The sequence below is a fragment of the Leuciscus leuciscus genome, assembly GCF_965113295.1.
Source record: "Leuciscus leuciscus genome assembly, chromosome: 16".
Classification (NCBI taxonomy): Eukaryota; Metazoa; Chordata; class Actinopteri; order Cypriniformes; family Leuciscidae; genus Leuciscus; species Leuciscus leuciscus.
The window spans coordinates 36,073,787-36,094,844 of NC_138740.1; the positions used below are offsets into that span (position 1 = coordinate 36,073,787).

Consider the following 21,058-nt stretch of genomic DNA (forward strand, 5'->3'; position numbering starts at 1 on the left):
ATTTATGTTAGTTATGATAGAAAAAGAAATATGTGATGTAATTTGACTGTCATCATGAATCTCCCCAATCCTGAATTCAGATCCTCTCACACTGATGAGTTCAGCCAGTTCAGGTTAGCAGAGATCAGAAAAGGAAAAAAAAACGGACACTCTCAATATGATTTTAAAAATGAAAAAGAATATTAAGAAAAATGAAAAAGAATATCAAGAAAAAAAAAAAGAAAAAAAATCATACCATATAAAACAAAGGCAGAGCGGCACGATTGAAAAGCCAAACTGATTTACACACTAAAGGCACCACAGTGGTTTCTGATACGATTTGCTGACGACTATCCTACATCTTTACACATAGCCGGACTCGGCTGAAACCATAGAGCGTTGCTGGAGTTACCAGGGTGGGTAAACGAAGCGCAGTTTCCCCTGAGACGCCCAGCGGCTGTAAATGAGTTTCTCTGTGATGAAGCGATGGCCGCCCCTCTTGGCCTGTTCATGAGAGCGGTACATGCGGCACTCGTCCACACGGGACGGCTCGTAGTAGTGGTACGGCACGAACGAGTGGTTGGCGAGACTATAATCAAGCCAGAGCAGAGGAGTTAGTGGGACTGCATTATGATGAGAAATATCATTTTTAAAAAAGAGACCTGCAAGAATGCAGGAAAGCTTAGAAATTTTGCTGACACGGTCCTATTCAAGCCCACAGGATGTCGATGTCAATCTGTAATATTGTGAAATATTATTACAATTTAAAATAACTGTTTTCTATGTGAATAAAATGTAATTTATTCCTGTGATCAAAGCTGAATTTGAAGTATCATTACTTCAGTGTCACACATGGTCCTTATTAAAATGACTCATTATATTAATTTAAATATTATTGTTTATTATAATAATTTATTAATTTTAAATAGCTGTTCCTATTTATATACAATATGTATATAAATATACAATAATTGATCAATTAAGATTCACTTCAAAATATGAATCTGTCACATACTATATTGGACTATAAAAACATAGATAAATACATACGTAATTGTAAATTCTACACTTCATTAATTCAGTAAATGGTTTTCTGTATAGGCGAGGAAGTTATTTGTGACAAAACATACATACTGAATTATGTTAATCTGATCATTAATTTCTTAATTTTAAATAATTGTGCCTTTATTATAATACACTTCAGAATTTAATTTAGATTCACTATAAATCTATTGATTACATAATATACTGAGCTTTAAATACACGTGTAAAAACTGTAAACAAGTCCAGTTAATCCTTTTAACTGGTTTCTGTACTAGAATGAAATGACTTTAACACTTTATTTTAAAGTGACATAGTTACGTTACTACATGTATCCTATAGTAATAACAGTAAATGATGTATAATTACAAGTAACTAACCCTAAACCAAACCCTAACCATAACCGTAACTCTATAGTAAGTACATGTAGTTGATTATTATTTGAGTAAGTACAATGTAACGACGTGACCTTAAAATAAAGGGTTACACTTTATTTTAAGGTGTCATTGTAACAGTGTAATTACAGTAATGTGCAAAAGTCTTAGGCATGTTAATATCCCCCCCCCAAATGGATTTTAAGTCAGTTATTTATATCTTTTGCTGTAGTGTGTCAGTAGGAAATATCAGTTTACATTTCCAAACATTCTTTTTGCCATTAATTGTAATAATCCAGTGAGATTTGTGTATGCACAAGGAGTCTGACAGCAGCCGGTATGATCTGATCTCACCATCATCGAGTCCGTCTGTGATTACATGAAGAAACAGAAGAAACTGAGACAGACTAAATCCAGAAGAACTGCGGGAACGTCTCCAAGATGCTTGAAGAAACCTTCCTGCAAAGCTACAGTACTGTGAAAAGGACTGGCACTTGTGTGAAAATGCTATAAAGTGAGAATGCTTTCAAAAATAAAATCACAAATTGAATTTATTTATGATTTAACTTCTATTAACTTAATTCAAATCAATATATGGTGTAACGACCCTTTGCGTTTAAAACGTCTTTTGTCCAGGTACACTTGCGCATAGTTTTTCAGGAAGCTTTGCACGAAGGTTTCTTCAAGCATCTCGGAGACGTTCCCGCTGTTCTTCTGGATTTAGTCTGTCTCAGTTTTTCCTACTGACACACTTCAGCAAAAGATATAAATAACTGACTTAAAACCTTTTTTTGGGGGGGTATTAACATGCCTAAGACTTTTGCACAGTACTGTATATATTTAAGTACTGAGTAATATTAAGCAACTACATGTACTTACTATAGGGTTAGGGTATGATTAGGGTTTGGTTGAGGGTTAGTTGCATGTAATTATGCAATTACTGTTATTACTATGGTAAGTACATGTAACATATGTAACAAGGACACTGTAATATAAAGTGTTACCCAAACAACTGAACTCACCTGCAGTAAGAGCCGTCAATCATTCCGTAAACCAGAACACTGTCACACACCTCCAGAGCCAAAATCATGGTAAAAAACCCTGTACTGAGAAACGCCCCCGATTTCATCCTGAGAGAGACAAAGAGATCACATCATTTAATAATATGATAATCCAGTTGCTTTTTCACATGATATAATCGGGGGGAAACTGACCTGTTTTTGCCTGTTTCGTTTTGAAACACGCCGTCACAGTCCTGAACCTTTTCTCTGGTGACGGTGTAGATGTGTGTATGTGGATGCTTCTTAGCCAGCATCACTAATGCATTGAAGATTTTCCCCTTTCCATCCTGCCTCATGTTCTTCTCCGGGCCCCAAACGACGTATCTAGTGTCCGCCTCTCGCCCAAAGAAATATCCCTGCTGGCGTAGCAGGTGTGGCACGCTGGTGTGGGAGACGACACGCAGGCTGGTCCTGTTCCCCACATCAGCCTCGTAGCCCACGGTGGGCGCTGCGTTCATCCGGATCACACAGTCCTGCTGGTCGACCTCTTGACCCCGGCCACCGCCCAGCATCTGCCCAGAACTGGACACCACGGCACAGCGGCCGCAGCGGAAGTCCAGCAACTGAAGGCGGATAATAAATACATTATATGAACAAAAGCATGTGTACAGTTTTTAACTGAATCGAGTAAAGGTGGAACGCAACTTACATACGAAGGTGAGCGAGTGTTGGGATGAACCCTCACGTAACCACGCAGGCCTGTTTTCATGGCAAGCCCAGTCCTCATCACATGATTGTACCATAGCAGCAGACACACCGAGAGGAGGAGGAGGCAGATCCAATGAAACCTCTGAGGGATGAAGGATGCGAGAGAGACATGTGAGCTTCATTCAGACAGAGTCAATAATAAACTATTTTCTGACACATTTCCCAGTCATACTATGGGATATGAAAGCAATACCACGGATTTCATTTCCTTCTGAGGCTGAAGCTCCAACCCAGGTGCTCAACTGGGGAGGAAACACTCATTTTCCTGAGAAAACATGGAAGAAAAATGACTCTAACTCAATCAATAATTCAATTCAATGACAGCATGCTCAGTACTGTAATAACTTGATGCGATCAATAACCTTTTATTAATATCTACTGTGAAAAAACCTGCTGACATCATGATAAACATCACAGCCGAACGGCAAATAAATAAAGACACCAATAATCACATGCAGCCCCTTATATAATGGTTTTATGTGCCTTAAATGTAATCGGTAATCAATATATGGAGAGCTTGAAAACAATAAATAACCACATAATTAGCTATAAGATTAGCCTTCTCACGTTTTTCCTTGGCACGCTGATATTTACGTTCCCACAGGGAAACGCTGCTGTAACTTTAGTTCCGCTTGTGAGTGTGATGATACTGTAGCAGTCTATGTGCTAAAGGCATAATAATAATAATAATAATAATAATAATAATAGATATAGCGTAAATGACTTATAGACATATTACTTGGGGGGAAAACACTTTTATTTGTTTACATTTTTTTTTTTTTTTTTTTTTAAACGAGACATAACGTTTAAATGACATGGTAAATATCTCAAATTTCAGAATTAAAAAAAAATATCAACGTTTTCACCTTATCATCATCACATTCCCCTTTTCATGGTAACTGATAAAATACTATATTACTACGGGTATTATTGGTACTACTGTAAGTAAGATTAATAAAATATCGTTTTGTCATTTTGTGTCATTTCCACTTAATGACTGTGGACCAAGTACTACATATTTTATCATACAATGTACATTAAACGTAATCGTAATATTTTTTATATTGTCAATAAAGTATTATTATTATTATTATTATTATTATGGTACAGTCAGATGTCGGTTTAATAGAAAAAAGCTGGAGAGCAAAAGTCGCGTCGCGACTGTTGATGTCATTGGATAATCAACGCTCTGCGTCCCTGCCTCCTCTTTCCCGATTGGTTACCACTGAACCATCTAAAGCCGTTATACGTTTTTTCCGCTGTCGCTCAAATCTCTGCCCCGCCCACCAGGAAATCACAGGTTAGTGTGTGCAATGCGGAATGAAAATGTCCTTCCAAACCAGGAGAAAGTGAGTGTGGGCTGCTTTTCAGTATTTCACTTTTAATATTGCAATTAAATCTGCTATTATGTGTCTGATCTTACCTCTGCTTTAAGCATGCATTAATGTTTATATGACTGGGACACTGTCCTAAAAGAGCCTATAGTGTATGAGTGTTGAGCTAAGCTAATGTGCTGCTGGTGTCTAAGGACATGGACACAAAGAGGGGCAGTTTATTTATGAATCAGTATAAATACAGTAAGAATGATCAAATCAGCAAATAATAATGGAATAAATTACCTTAAAATAAACTGTTTTTTGCCTGTCTATGTGATTTTGTAGTTGCCAGTGGCTCCTGATATTGATATATGATGTAGTTGCAGGGTTGTTTGTTGATTTCTCATCATATACCTTTATATTTCTGAGAAAACTGATTCATCAAGAACCACTTTTATTCTGCAGCAGCAGAAATGTTACGATTCATAGAATTATGTCTTGAACTTTCACACATGGCAGACGAAGGGGCGTGTGATTTGCTTAGACATGCTGCATAAATGTGTCTGTAATTAATGTATTTCTGAATCTGTTCTTTATTTTAAAGTCTAAAATCTATCTATCTATCTATCTATCTATCTATCTATCTATCTGTCTGTCTGTCTGTCTGTGTATTTATCTGTCTGTCCCCCATTTTATAGTAATGAAAATGATTATTAATATTTTTTTAAATAATGCAGAAATCTTTAATATAGAAATAAGCTTCATTTTCTTCATGCAAAATATAATTTCTTCCTTCCTTGTGTATATGACCCGGGCATGTTCCTGACAATTTTTGTGAGATTCACCCCATTATATATTATATTAGATATTTATAGGTCTTTTACTGTAGCGTGAGAATGCCATAATATGAGGTTTCTAATCTAACTTACATTTCATTGTGCCAGTATTGACACATGTTTTGTATATGGCGTGTTTCGGTCCGTTTATATAAGCAAAGCTTCTAATCTAAACCACTATAATGATCTGATGTGTTTTGGTCTCCAAGGCAATGAAAATGCGTAACGCTGCAACTCCAAGCTGTGTTTGTGGATGAGTCCCGCTGATCTCCGGTCAGTGTCACGAGCAGCCTAGAGGCCAGAACTGAGTTCCTGCTGGGAGCGAGTCGATGTGAACTGAGATGTCATTCAGAAGTGCAGAGGGCATGTCCATCATGCAGGCCTTGGCTATGACCGTGGCTGAGATCCCTGTGTTCCTGTACTCCACCTTTGGACAGGTACACAGCAGAACATGCCTCTGTTTATCTGATCATACTCAATACACACACACTACTGCTCTATACACACGCTGATGCCACAGTGGTCTTCCACTTTATATTGTCTGCTAACAAATAAATGTTTCACTCACAGTGTCTAAGGGTGTTTGCGAAGGCAACTTTTACTACCACCCAAGCATTGTTGCTATCTTCTTCTAAAAAATGTAAATATCAATTTTTTTAGCCTGGAAATTCAGACCTAAATCTGAAAGATTAATGGTCTGGCATCGACTAATGAAAATCGGCCAGCTCGAGGGGCGGCACCAAGCATGCATTTGAAAATATCACTACACGCAATTGGATAACACTACGACCAATCACAACAATAAACCCCATACGCTTAGCTACCAGCGGAGCTAACTGGTAGATTAGACTCTTGCCGTATCCGGTCGGCTAAACAGCAAAAACGCCCTTCTTGCAAAGGAACGATTCGAGCGGCGTCTTCTGTTCCTCTTTTAGATAAAAAGCCAAGTCTAACTCGTTCATTGTAGCGGCCGAAGCCGTTTCAAACAACTGGTGTTCATCCATCATTCGACGTCACAGCGCTGTCGTCTTCTGTTTAGCTCGCCTCTGGCCCGCCTATATCAGATAACCCGATGTGATTGGTGCAGCTCAGATCGAGGGGCATATTTAATGAGCATCATTACTCAACGCCAGAGTAACTCGCTGAGCAAATTCAACTTGTGCTCTCCCGAGAACTCTGGATTTCCAGGGTATATTTTTTCAGAATTTGACCAAAAGTTTGATTTTGAAGGGTCTAAAAATAGTTGATATATTTTACGTATAGTTGTCAACTATAAATGGAAGTTTTGCCGCTCCGATGACATAAAATGAAGCATGTAAAACATGATAATATTGATAGAACTACCATATTTAGTACATTTAAAAAAAATGGGAAAAACCCATTTTGAATAATCAGTTGCAGATTGATTCACATTGTACAATTGTAGATTTCAAACAGTTATTTTGGTATTATTTATATACTATTAAAGTATTTTGAAATATTTTGAAATGGCTTTTAAGATATTTGAATAATATAACTTTAAAAAATTTAATTAATATTTTCAGTTTATGTTTTAGTAATTTATTAGTTTTTTTTAAATAGTATTTTTCTTTATTCAGCTATTATTTTTTATTTTTTATTTCAGTTTTATGTTTTTTTTTGTGTGATTTTAGTACTTCAACTTCAACTTATTATTAATTGCCCAGGCAATGTTTCTGATTTTAATTTAGAAATTTAGTTTAATTTAGGTTTTAAAGTTTAAGATTTTAAATCTAATAGTTATATCTTATTTTATTTCAGATTTATTTCAATTACCAAAAATAGTTTTAGTTTTAGTTGACAATAATAACACTGATTTTTACATGTTGTTACACTTAATGAAACAGTTAAAATAAAAAGATTTATTTATGCAATTATTCTTGGATTGTCGTAGCCTTTCCCCTGGCTAAGAAACTATTGGATTAAATGGATTAATCATTAATCTGCTTTAGAATGCAAACAAAACTCTTGCAGTGTGTTGATGTTTTCAGTAATTTTGAGTAGTTTCATTTTAAAATAATGAATGCAAAGCGAAAACAGCAAATAACTGATTCCTGTTTTCTTCCCTCCCTTTTCCCTTTTCCCATTCTAGTAACCCTAATTCCTGACTCAATGTCTCTGTGTTTCCCTCAGTCTATATTCTCTCAGCTGAAGTTGAGCCCTAATCTGAAGAAGGTTCTGTTCGCGACTGCGCTGGGCAGCGTCGCTCTGGCTCTGACCGCACATCAGTTAAAGAGACGGGGCAGGAAGAGGAAACAGGTGGTCGGTAAAGAAGCACAGAAACCCGTGGGCATCCCAGATCAGCTGCTCCGGACCAGCCGGCCGGCCTCGCTCAAGAGAGGTGAGGATGTTCGCGCAGTTTGCTTTTAAATGTTATACACTTTTTTTTTTTAATGTTCATAATTTTATTATATTTATTATATTATATTATTACAATATCACACGAGTAACAAGCACAATATCAAACGAGTGATGTTTTTGTCCCGAATAGCATGAGTGCAAATGTGATATTAATATTATACAAAGTTAATATTGTGTTATATTTTAGACGGTTCATAAAGAGAGACATTTACTTAATTCCTGAATGTTGAACGAATTAAATGAAAGAAGTACTCAAAGATTTACTCATTTAAAGATGTACTGCCACCTACTGGCAGTTTTAGTTTCTTAATTAGAGTATTAATTCAGAAAAATAAAAATAAAAATAATAATAATCATATTTTGGGGATAATTTGCCCAAAAATGAAAATTCTGTTTATTTACATTTACTCACCCTCGTTTTGTTTTGAACTTGTATGACTTTCTTTCTTTTGTTTAACATAAAAGAAGATATTTTGACGAATGTTGATAATCAAAATGTTTTGGTCTGTAAATATATCTAATACCAATTAAAAAAAAAAAAAAATCATTTCCGTTGTAGACTAAAAGTTTGTTGAATAATAAATTCTATGTTGAATCAAATAAAATATTTATTTCTAAAAAGTATATATGATGCTTTTCTCATTTAATGCAATAATAACTTTAAATGATATTGTTTTGGGGTTCATTTCTCAGCCAAATTTGATGTTCAATTAATCGGCACATCATGTAATTAATTAGATTTTAAAAAATTAAACGCTTGACAACCCTAATATATAAATTTTTTGTGACCATGTGAGAATGTGATTGTATACTAAATCTTTCATTTTAAAAGAAAAAAAATTAATTCAGTTTTTCATGGTCACCTGTAAAATGCTATATACAAAAAACATGGATATTTTGTTCTTTTTGTTCTCAGGTCCGACTCCAGGTCGGCAGATGATGAGTCCCAGCACCCGCAGTAATGACACGCTCAGCGGCGTCTCGTCTCTCGCACAGAGCAAACACTCGAGCTCTTCACACAGCATCGCCTCTGTGTGTAAATCTCACCAACACAAGCATCGTCTACCGGTTTATTTGTCAACAAAACTGCTGTTAAAAGGCTTTTTTAACCGTTTGGTTTGAATCTGCCTCAGATGCGAGTCCCCTCCTCTCCCAACCAATCAGTGAACACTGGGATGCCGTGGGAGGCGGAGCCTGTGGCAGAGGAGGCGGGAGTCGGAGAGGATGCCAATGCTGAGAACCTGTATCTCATGGGTAATGTAGGATAGTCTTGTGATCTGTTGTATTGTCTTCCATACTGCATACTTTGTTACATGCTACACTACTGTTTAATACTTAAAAAATTCAGCAAGGAGGCATTAAATAGATCTTAAGTCACAGTGAAGACATTTATAATCTTTCAAAAGATTCTATTTCAAATAAATGCTGTTCTTTTGAAAAAATTTTACATAAAAAAAAATCCTGAAAAAATCTCAGTTTCCATAAAAATATTATATTAACAGTTTGCTTGTAAAATGTGTTTGTGCATCTTTCTTTACAATAAATTACTCTTGTCATTCTTATTTAACGCAATGACATTCAGAGACTTTTTAAGTGTTAATAAATATACTACCAAACACAAGTTTGGGGTCTGTGAGATTTTTTTTTTTTTTAAGAAATTAATACTTTTAGTCAGCATGGATGCATTACATTGATCAAAAGTAAGAATAAAACATTTATAATTTTGCAAAAGATTTCTATTTCAAATAAATGCTTCATAAAAATATGAAGCAGCAACTGTTTTTAACATAGATAATAATCAGAAATGTTTCTTGAGCAGCAAATTAGCGTATTAGAATTATTTCTAATGATGGATCATGTGACACTGAAGACTGGAGTAATGATGCTGAAAATTCAGCTTTGATCACAGGAATAAATTATATTTTAACATATGTTCACATAGAAAACATTTACACAATTCACAATATTACTGTATTTTTGATCAAATAAATGAGCAGAAGAGCCTATAAGTGTAGAGATGTGTGCAGCTGATGGTGGTCTTCTTTCGTCTCTTCCTCCTGCAGGAATGGAGCTTTTTGAGGAAGCCCTTCGGAAGTGGGAACTGGCTTTAAACATCAGACACAGAGATCACTCCGGCGCATCCGGCTCCAGCAGTCTCGCCCCGCAAGGGTCAGAACTCGTTGAGCGTCATTCGGTAAATTTCATAAACAGGAGCTACTAAGTAAAAATACCAAACAATCATGTGTTCATCTCACTCTCTTCTTCACTGTGTGATTCCTGTTCAACTGCAATTTGATTTTCAGCCTGAACTTCATAATCATGAGTTTGCAGAGAAGCTGGAGTCTCTGCTGCACCGAGCCTATCATCTACAGGAAGACTTCGGCAGCACCATCCCACCTGACAGCCTGCTCGCTGATCTGGGTCAGACGCGCACAAACACATGCAGACAGGGTTGCCAGATGTCTTCTGTCTAATGCTCTTACACCAAATCAAAAGACACCTTAAAATAAATCTGCTCGTTCACACCAGCATGGGACTTGATTTGTTCAAAACATTTTTTTTTTTTTATCGATTGAACTCGTATGAAGCACCAAGATCAGATTGCTTCCCGCACTTTGCAGTGTGATCATCAATATAGAGCTGTCCCTGTCTACTGTGCGTTTGCATTGCAAATGAGAAATAGACACAGGAATTTAGACTAAAATGTGACATTGGACCACAAAACCAGTCACATGGGTCAATTTTTTATTATGAAATTGAGATTTATACATAATCAGAAAGCTAAATAAATAAGCTTTCCATTGATGTGTGATTTGTTATGATAGGACAATATTTGGCCGAGATATGACTAATCTGAAGGTGCAAAAAAATCGAAACATTGAGAAAATCTCCTTTAAAGTTGTGCATTTATGTCCACGATTCGCTGCATTCACTCACAAAAATAAATGTCTTATATATTTACGGTAGGAAATTTACAAAATATCTTCATGGAACATGATCTTTACTTAATATCCAAATGATTTTTGTCATAAAAGAAAAATGGATAATTTTGACCCATACAATGTATTGTTGGCTATTGCCACAAATATACCCGTGCGACTTATGACTGGTTTTGTGATCCAGGGTCACATGCATATTGATGTAACATAAAATATACTCAAGAACTATAATCTTAAAAAAAAAAAAAATTTTTTATCTATAATTAGTGTAGTGATTTTAAAAACTGTGGACAAACAAGTTGTATATTGTAACACCGGTAGTAACACTTTACAATAAGGTTTCATTTGGTTTCACACTTCTACAGCATTTAATAATATGTGACCCTGGACCACAAAACCAGTCACATGTCGCACGGGTATATTTGTGGCAATAGCCAACAATACATTATATGGGTCAAAATTATCCATTTTTCTTTTATGACAAAAATCATTAGGATATTAAGTAAATATCATGTTCCATGAAGATATTTTGTAAATTTCCTACCGTAAATATATAAAACATTTATTTTTGTGAGTGAATGCAGCGAATCATGAACATAAATGTAGAACTTTAAAGGAGATTTTCTCAATGTTTCGATTTTTTTTCAGATTCCAGATGTTCAAATATTATATCCTAACGAACCATACATCAATGGAAAGCTTATTTATTCAGCTTTCATATGATGAATAAATCTCAATTTCAAAATATTGATATTTTGAAGAATGTTGGTAACCAGACAGTTGACGGTAGCCATTATCCAGCGTATGGATAATTTACAGTATAAGATGAAATTAGAAATTAAATTATTGGATCACAATTAAATCAGTCATCAAATCTCACTCCAGCCAGGCAACAAAAGATGGCAACCCTGCTTTATGTCCCCTGTGTGCTGATTGTAGCTTACTTAACGAAGTAGTTTGTGTGCAGAGAGTGAAGGAACGCTGATTCTGCCCACAGTGGGAAGCTCCCATCCGATCCGAGACGACGATGCCACGACAGTCACGTCGGACGACTCGTTTTTCTCTGCCGCTGAGGTCAGGACACACACACACACACACACACACACACACACACGGGTGTTAACAGACACGTGCAAGTTCTCCTGCATGTATATGATGTCACTTCCTTCTTTGTCTCTATAGTTGTTTGAGACGTTCTCACTAGAGGACACGTATCATCCGCTGAAGCCGGCCGCTCTGTACGAAGAAGCATTAAGTTTAGTGAGAGATGGACATGTGACCTGCAGATCACTGAGGTAGTGTATACTACACACTGCATGTTAACAACATAAATACTACATACTGGCACCCTGAACCCTAAAATATATATTATATCCCACTTTATCTGTGTAAGCTTTCCTGTAGCTCTGTGTGTGAGTGTTGGCGCTTGCAACGCCAATGTCATGGGTTCGATTCCCAGGGAAAGCAAGAACTGATAAGAACGTAAATGTGTTCCTTGAAATGCAATGCAAGTCGCTTTGGATAAAAGTGTCTGATAAATGCATAAATGTAAATGTAAAGTCATGTAAAGCGATATATACTATATAGCAAATCTCAACTGCTTGACTTTTATTGCAAAATGTAACTGTTTCAACTTTCATCGCCCCGGCTCTTTATATAAAGTTGGATATATATGTTCAACTTTATCCGCATATATACTCGCGTAAATCAATACAGTATACTCACGTAAATCAATATATACTATGTATCAAATCTCATTTGCTTGTATCGTAGCAAAATGCAACTGTTTGATCACCCGACTCTAATTTGCTAGATAGATATAAACATTAACATCATGATTTTCTGTAAAGCTGCTTTGAAACAATGTGTATTGTAAAAAAAACAACAACTAAAGAATATAAAAATATGTATTTTCCTCCCTCAGTAACTGTTGAAAATGCTGAATCTTGAAAAGTCACAAAATGAGTTGTGATGTGAATAAATAAATAATTGTATATATCAACACTCCCAGTTTCTGTTAATAAAATAAACTGCCCTTCACAATACATGCTTATGAATGAATAAAACGATGAATATTAAAATCCTAAACCCAGCACTCCATTTGCATTGATTCTAAAATGAGATGGGACCAAGTGTGCGACTGCACGTATTGTACAGATGTTCCCCTCACACATTCTCCTCTGGGATTTGAGGATTTCTATGTTCGCTCAGGGAGCAAGGGCTGATGGGAACACTCACTCTGTCTGTTTGTCTGTTTTGCAGAACTGAACTTCTGGAGTGTTACAGCGATCAGGACTTCCTTGCCAAACTGCACTGCGTTCGACAGGCCTTCCAGGTCAGCACACTCTCACACATGATCACACACACACACACACATGATCACACACGGGAACGGGGCTGTTGGTTAGATCTGTGTGTGTTTGTTGTATCTGAAGGTGCTGCTGCTGGATGAGAGACACAGAATGTTCTTCATGGAAACAGGGAAGCGGATGATATCTGGACTCCTGGCCAAAGCCAACAAGGTGCTTTTAAAAATGATTAAAACAAATAATTCTGATGCAGATTAAACTTTGCCAATGCTTTTCATAAACAATTTTTGTAATACTGTTTGAAACTCTGTTCACATCCTGATAGCTCTGCAAAGTTACAAAGTCCCTCCAGCGGGAGTTCTTCTCTATATCAGCGTCAGTGTTTCTGAACTCCCTGAAACAGTGTAGTCTTGAGCTTTCTTCCAGGGAAAGCTTGTCACAATATTCCTCATTTAAATAATTCATACGCAGAATAAAGGGGCGGGGCCTGGTTGAGTTAGTTAATAGTGTGTTGAAACTGGTGCTTATTGTAAGGGGCGGGGCATTTTCCAAACACACTCGAAACACTTGACCAATCACAACACACTTCTCCAGCCGACCAATCAGAGCACAGTGTGCTTTTCAGAAGGAGGGGCTTCATAGAGACAGGAACTAAACAGAGCGTTCTAGTGGAGCCCAAAAACAAGATCAACACTTTGTAAAAGGGCATAACTGTAATGTGACATTTTTGAATGAAGCTGAATATACAGTGGTTAATAATTGATGTATGTAATAATATATCTATATTATTCATGAGAAGTATGATGTGATATTATTGGTTATTATTATTATTATTATTATTATTATTAACCAATTAAAAGAAAGGAAAGTTGTTGCAGAAGTGGGTAAAGTTACTACACTTTGATGAAAAATTATATACAATTTTATATCAATTATATAAAAAAATTCTCATAAAATAACACGCGTTTATGAATTGTGCACAATAAAACTATAGACTGTAATTAATAAAGTAAAATTTTATGTCCGGATTTTTTGATGTGGAATTAAGGTTTTGTCTTCTGCTCTTGAATGTGTGTGAATGTTTAGAGTCCAAAGGCGTTTCTGGAGAGTTATGATGAAATGTTGCAGTACACGCAGAAAGAAGAGACGTGGCCGGTCACCAAGATGGAGCTGGACGGACGAGGGGTGTGTCTTATTTTCTCCTATTTATCTGTCTGTCTGTCTGTCTGTCTGTCTATCTGTCTGTCTCTCGTTCCTTCTTTTCCGTCCATTTCTATTGGCTAAACAATATCCTGTGTGTTTTAGTCGGATTTCCAGCTGGTATTCTTGTCTGTCCCACTGTTTTTATTGTTAACTAAAACCTAAACTATTAAAAAAATATATTTTCAGTAATTGAAATAAATATTAAAGGAAATAAAATATAAACAAATATTAATGAAAAACTTAAACGTAATTTTTTTTTTAATGAAATTTAGTGCAAAAAAAAAAAAGCATAACGAAACTGCCAAAACAAACAATTGTAGTATGTATTAATATTTAGAATTAGCTTTTATTTTTATATTATAGTATATAAATGATACTAAAATAACTTGACTTCCTGGCTCTTTGTTTAGATTACAGAATTCTGACCTTTGACCTTTGATTGTGCTCTAGGTGGTCTGTATGAACTTCTTTGACATTGTGCTGGACTTTATCCTGATGGATGCGTTTGAAGATCTGGAAAGTCCTCCGTCTTCAGTGGTCGCGGTTCTGAGGAACCGATGGCTCTCGGATAGTTTCAAGGAGACGGTACGAAAACGTTAGAGCTCGAGTCCAAACATATTGGATCTACACAATTTGAAAATAAAGGTTTTGTTTAGAACCAAAAAAGGAGCATGGGATAAAAAGAGAAGTTTTCATCCTCTAGTTCTTCAGGAACAATCTATGGTTTGGTGCTTTACAGAACCCAGAAAACAAAAGGTTTATACAAACAACCTATAATAACCCTTTTTTCTTTGAAGTTTTTCATAGTGTTTTTTTAAGGTCTTAAATTTCTGTGTCTTTGTATTTCTTCATTTCTGTTGTATCTTTCTGTGTCTCTCTCTGTTTATATAAGGCATTGGCTACAGCCTGTTGGTCTGTCCTAAAAGCCAAAAGGAGACTGCTAATGGTGAGTGTTAAAAACAAAACATCCAGATTGTGTTCGGATCTGGAAACACATCTGATCTACATTGCTTGATTTGAGGAATCATATCTGTTGAGTTAGAGGTTTCATAGAGTCTGACTTTAATAGTATTGCTTGTTTTGTGTTTGTTGCTCAGGTTCCTGACGGCTTCATTGCACATTTCTATGCCATCTCTGAACATGTGAGTCCAGTTTTGGCTTTCGGGTTTCTGGGTCCCCGACAGCACCTCAGTGAGGTGTGCACCATATTCAAGGTAAGACATTCTCAGTATTCTCCACACTCCTCCGTTACACCTGAGATAAACCTCCCAGTAATCCAGGAAGAAGTGTAATCCAGATCAGCACATAATCTGATGCTAATCTGATCTCTGTGACACTCTGATGTCTGCGATCAGATCGTAAACCCTGTCTGTAATTGTATATACACATACATAACATATATATTTAGATACATACATGTATATATGTATTACACACACACACACACACACACACATACACACGTTGGCACTCCTACTCATTCCGTGGGCGTAATGGTATTAAAACCATTGTTTTTAAAATCATGTTAAAAAATTCTAATGTTCATAGCTTGTCCTCATAATGTTGGGGGCGTGGTCTGAAACCTGAATACACACCACAATATGAGCACTTTTGGGCCCTAATAATGTATGTCAAACATATAAAATATAATAGTGGCACAAAGAAATATTTAGACACTTACGGAAGACAGCATTGGATTAGAAAGAAGTATCTTATGCTCAACAAAAATGAATTTATTTGATCAAAAATAATGTAATGCATTAATATTAATTAATAATAACAAGTGTTTTTCTATGTGAATATATTGTAAAATGTAATTTATTCCTGTGATCAAAGCTGCATTTTCAGCATCATTACTCCAGTCTTCAGTGTCACATGATCCTTCAGAAATCATTCTAATATGATGATTTGCTGCTTAAGAAACATTTCTGATTATTATTGTTGTTGAAAACAGTTGCTGCTTCATATTTTTGGGCAAACAGTGATTACATTATAGTATTCAGGATTCTTTGATGAATATAAATAATACACTTTGTAACGTTATAAATGTTTTTTGTCACTTTTGATCAATTTAATGCATCCTTGCTGAATAAAACTTAATTTTCTTCAAAAAAACATATATTAAAACAAAAAATTTCTGAATGTCATTGCATTAGAAATTATCAAAACAAGTGTCATTTATTGTACATGAAAATGCACAAACACATTTTACATGCAAAACATTTGACAAACACAAGTTTGTCTGGTTGGAAATGCTAAAACAATAAATTCAGTATTGTTTGTTTGTCATTCGTGTAATATGTTGATGTACACCTGTGGTTCCTCTATTCGGACACCTTTGTGAACTCGTGAACTGACTTCATACAGTATATCCACTAAAAACCAGCAAAACACCAGTCGACTCAAACACATTGAGGCTTCAGACATGATTATATCGAAGTTAATTTCACGTTCTCCTTTGATCTCCGCAGCAACAGATCGTGCAGTATCTGAAGGACATGTTTGACCATGATAAGGTGCGTTTCACGTCCGTCCCGTCCCTGGCCGAAGACATCCTCAGTCTGTCCCACAGACGGGCGGATATCCTGGTGGGTTACCTGGGCATTGACAGACTACCTGAGACCAATGGAAGTCTACCCAAGAGCCCTTGCCAAGCCACCAGCGGGCATCCGGACGTCAGTGAACAGCAAGACTGAGGTGCAGAATGCTTGATGACCTAATCTAGTTTTGAAAGAGCCCGGGTCCTTGGTCTCATTTATCTATTCTTCATCAACATGACTGTAAAGAGTTCGCGGACCTGCATTCGTTTAAAAGGCGTTACTGCGACAGTCCCCGTGTCATCGAATATTTAGAGAGATAAACCACTACAGACTCATCTGAGGTCAACCGAGGCCTTTCCTTGCAAATTTCTGTTTGCCACCGAATATCCAGCGCTGCTATATTAGACACCTCAATTTTAAGAACTGGGATTCGCCTTGATTGACGAATGCTTTGGGAAACAGATTCTCTCTGAAACCATTGAAAAACTCGCCATGATCTGAAGGAACTGAATAAAAAGCATCTTTTAGCCAAACAGTGCAGCCTTGTTTTGAGTTGCAGATCTTCACACCGTATCAACTGATGCCTCTTTCGTTGAAAATCTGGCTTTTTTTTTGTTTTGTTGCCTGGTCGGTTTGCAGATTATGAAGTATAAACGCGTGTTGTTGAGCGTTTATGCTTGTGCCAATGGCCAAATAAAGTCTTGCACTGAACACAATGAAGAGGGAGAATCAAGACAGATTTATGAACTTTAGAGTAAGTCTGTCAGCACGTTTTAGATGTTAAGGCGGTTTGAGGGATTTTAAAGAGAGACTCGCACAGGAAGTGCGTCATTATAACAGGATGTAGCGGTCAGATCACATTAGCTGAGCTCACTTGTGTCCTCTGAGAGTTGCTGTAGCACTTGTGGTTTGTGCTGTTGGTTTATTCTCACCCTCACAATACATCAGTCACAGTGTTCATCAGAGCGGAATATTTTTGTTAAAGAAATATAGCTGTTGGTGTGCGGTTGTTTTTCTGTCCTCATATTTCATTCTTGATTTATACATCTTGTTTTGCCCATCAATATTCAGGCTTGCTCGTGGACTAAAAAATTGCTGATTATCTACTTTTCTATTATATAGATATTCGTTATGAATTATACATTTAATACATCAGTGGTATTGGGTCAAATAAGTCACAATTGTAGAGCCGTCACAATTACCTGAGTAGGAATGATCGACATCATGTGGCAAAGAAATGTGCTTTATACTTTGTTTTTTAGTGAGTTCAAGCCTTCCAGGTCCAGTTATTAAAAACTATGAACTGCACCTGTGCCATTACGATAAATTCAACGACTACTTCATTTTGTGAAAACAAACAAAAAGATGCATTGACACTCATTCAGTTACAGTTGAGGTGAATGGTGAAACTTACCTCATAGACTTCAGTTAAAGTGGATTTGTTTTGGTTTGTTTTTGAGGGACATATACGATTACATTTTATATATAAAATATATATTATATATTATATTAGGGCTGTCAAATCGTGTTTAATTTCATATAACTTCAAAGTTTGTTTACATAATGTGTATGTATGTATGTATGTATGTATATATATATATATATATATATATATATATATATATATATATATATATATATATATATATATATATATATATATATAGTACCAGTCAAAAGTTTGGAAACATTACTATTTTTAATGTTTTTGAAAGAAGTCTCTTATGCTCATCAAGCCTGCAGTTAAAAAAAATATATATATATTATTACAATTTAAAATAATGGTTCTCTTTTTTTAAATATTTTAAAATGTAATTTATTTTTGTGATGCAAAGCTGAATTTTCATCAGCAAGTACTCCAGTCTTTGGTGTCTTATGATCCTTCAGAAATCATTCTAATATGATGATTTGATACTCAGTTATTATCAATGATGGAAACAGTTGTGCTGTTTAATATATTTTTTTGGAATACTTTTTTCAGGATTCATTGATGAGAAAAACGTTAACAGCATTTATTCATAAAAACAGCATTTATTCAAAATAAAAACATTTCTAACAATATAAATCGTTACCATCACCTTTTTATCAATTTAACGCATCCTTGTTGAATTAAAGTACTAATTTCTTAAAAAAAAAAAGTTATTGTTCCCAAACTTTTGAACGGTAGTGTTTATTGTTACAAAAGATTTCTATTCTAAATAAATACAGTTCTTTTTAACTTTTTATTCATCAAATAATCCTGAAAAAAGTATCTCAGGTTATAAAAAAATATTAAGCAGCACAACTGTTTCCAACATTGATCATAAATCATCATATTAGAATGATTTCTGAAGGATCATAAGACACCAAAGACTGGAGTACTTGCTGATGGAAATTCAGCTTTGCATCACAAAAATAAATTACATTTTAAAGTATATTAAAAAAGAGAACCATTATTTTAAATTGTAATAATATTTCATAATATTACTGTTTTTTTTGTTTGTTTTTTTTTAACTGCAGGCTTGATGAGCATAAGAGACTTCTTTCAAAAACATAAAAAATAGTAATGTTTCCAAACTTTTGACTGGTACTGTATATATATATATATATAGCAATGGCACAGATGCTGTCAATTAGTTTAAATTGTATTCAACCCATGGTGTAAAGTTTGTTTAAGTCAAACAACAAAACACATTGGCTAGCGTCCTTTTGATTGGTCTGTCTTATGGTAATACATTTTACCTGCAATAACGTATAATATCGTCAAACAAAACGTGCTAATTAAAATGTTAATAATTTTAGATAACAAGGCCAATTCTGGTCATTTTAAAAGGAATGCTCATGAAATGTCTAAAACAATCTTCAAAGTCACTGAGCCTTGACAAAACTTGACCATGTTCATTAATTGTGCACAGGAGGCATTTGAGAAATTAGATATTAAAATCGTTAGTGTTTATTTTGTCCTTGTATTGACTATTTAAAACTGGCCCCGCCAGTGTTGGGTGTATTGCACTTTATATGGTAAAAAAAAAAAAAAGATACAGATGTTAATTTTCTCTATTTTTATCAAAATATACAGATGTTAAGTAGCTTATGTAGTGCATTTGTAATTTTTGTTTTCTGTTTTCCTTTTGAACTGAATCTTGTTGGACAGATGTATAATATATATGGAAACTGAAATGAAAAGCTATTTAAAATGGCAAGGTGCAAACGTGAATGGATATGGGTTTTTTCTCATAATATAGTATAAAAGAAGACAATGATATACTTGAGCGGTCAGAATCAGGGTTATGAGTGGTTCGTTGTCTTGTGCCTCTTTTTTTTATGGATATATTCTTATTTGTCTTTATTAAATACACACGTGCACTCATGCTATTAGATCTCTGCACTGCTTGGATTAAAATCATACTTTTTTGTGACTCAAAACCATTTGCACCAACTTGGATGCAAAGATATAATTCTTGCCAAACTCCTCTTAATTCCTCTGATTGATATTAATTATTGTTAATTGGATAACCAAGATTGTGCACCTGAAATGTCACTGTCAAATAGGGTTTTCTACAAAAACGGAAGATTAATATTATTTTCATGTTTGAAAAACTTCATGTTTAGTGCAGCAAGGCCAGACTGAAGGTATATGTGAGATGGTAAAAGTTTGATTTCTTATCATTCCAAGGAGTTTTAATGAATAAACTTTCCAACACACTGTTTAATCTGCTGCATGTGGTTTGGAAGAAGACCTCATGAGATAATGTTTCGACCTGCGCTGCTACATCTCTATTCTTTTTAATTGTTAAAACTCTGAAACAGTCACACAAGTGTCTCATTTTGGAAGCATTGATCCTTCTAAAGATTATCGATATTTGATGTGATTATTAAAGATTCACCAATGTGCTAAAAGAGTTACTGACTGACAGTAACAGATGCTCTGATTTGTATTTTAATTTATGGTACGGTTCCTGATTGCTCCAGTAGATGTGCTGTTTCTCATGTAATAACTCAATCAAAACAAAGCACCAAGTAGAAGAGAAATGACAGTGTCTATATGGAATTGTATGGGAATGTTTTCATTGAACGGGGTTGTTATTTCACTCCACAACTGCTGTATTCTGCACCCAGATAATTAAACAACACTGTTTTATGTCTAATATGTTAGAATTGTGTCTAATGATGGCCAAAGAGGACGAACCGCATGGTGGAAACAACTCGTGTTTTTATTTCGTTGAAACTTTTCTTGGTGTGTGCATTTGTGTTCTTCAAATGCCTTTTTGTTCTTACAAATTAATGGCGTTACAATCATTGTATTGGTTTATTATTGAAAACTGTATTGTCATTTTGCCTTCCCTAGCCAACATAAAGTCTTTCTTTTTTTCTATCTGTCTTTCAAACGTGTC

The 21,058-nt window shown here is 35.3% G+C and overlaps 2 protein-coding genes across 4 annotated transcripts; one reads left to right on the forward strand and one right to left on the reverse strand.

Annotated features, from left to right (window-relative positions):
- Window positions 1-44: 44 nt before the first annotated feature.
- st6galnac4 (ST6 (alpha-N-acetyl-neuraminyl-2,3-beta-galactosyl-1,3)-N-acetylgalactosaminide alpha-2,6-sialyltransferase 4) lies at window positions 45-3,788 on the reverse strand. 2 transcript variants are annotated; one of them, XM_082141790.1, is made up of 6 exons: window positions 3,731-3,788; window positions 3,357-3,428; window positions 3,105-3,245; window positions 2,609-3,018; window positions 2,417-2,524; window positions 45-568 (listed from the first exon to the last, which is right to left on the reverse strand). In XM_082141790.1, exons 2-6 carry the CDS (start codon window positions 3,366-3,368, stop codon window positions 388-390), a joined length of 852 nt encoding a protein of 283 aa, XP_081997916.1. In that variant the 5' UTR covers window positions 3,369-3,428; window positions 3,731-3,788; the 3' UTR covers window positions 45-387. The 2 variants fall into 2 exon arrangements, with proteins under 2 accessions (XP_081997916.1, XP_081997917.1); XM_082141791.1 differs by lacking the exon at window positions 3,731-3,788 and adding an exon at window positions 3,526-3,717.
- Window positions 3,789-4,443: 655 nt separating this feature from the next.
- Window positions 4,444-21,039, forward strand: miga2 (mitoguardin 2). 2 transcript variants are annotated; one of them, XM_082141648.1, is made up of 16 exons: window positions 4,444-4,512; window positions 5,525-5,752; window positions 7,467-7,674; window positions 8,611-8,726; window positions 8,828-8,948; window positions 9,758-9,888; window positions 9,998-10,115; window positions 11,601-11,707; window positions 11,816-11,928; window positions 12,896-12,968; window positions 13,069-13,155; window positions 14,029-14,127; window positions 14,596-14,730; window positions 15,038-15,091; window positions 15,243-15,359; window positions 16,617-21,039. In XM_082141648.1, the coding sequence occupies exons 2-16, from the start codon at window positions 5,657-5,659 to the stop codon at window positions 16,839-16,841; spliced, it is 1,800 nt and encodes a 599-aa protein (XP_081997774.1). In that variant the 5' UTR covers window positions 4,444-4,512; window positions 5,525-5,656; the 3' UTR covers window positions 16,842-21,039. The 2 variants fall into 2 exon arrangements, with proteins under 2 accessions (XP_081997774.1, XP_081997775.1); XM_082141649.1 differs by having other exon boundaries at window positions 11,631-11,707.
- The last annotated feature ends 19 nt before the right edge of the window (window positions 21,040-21,058 follow it).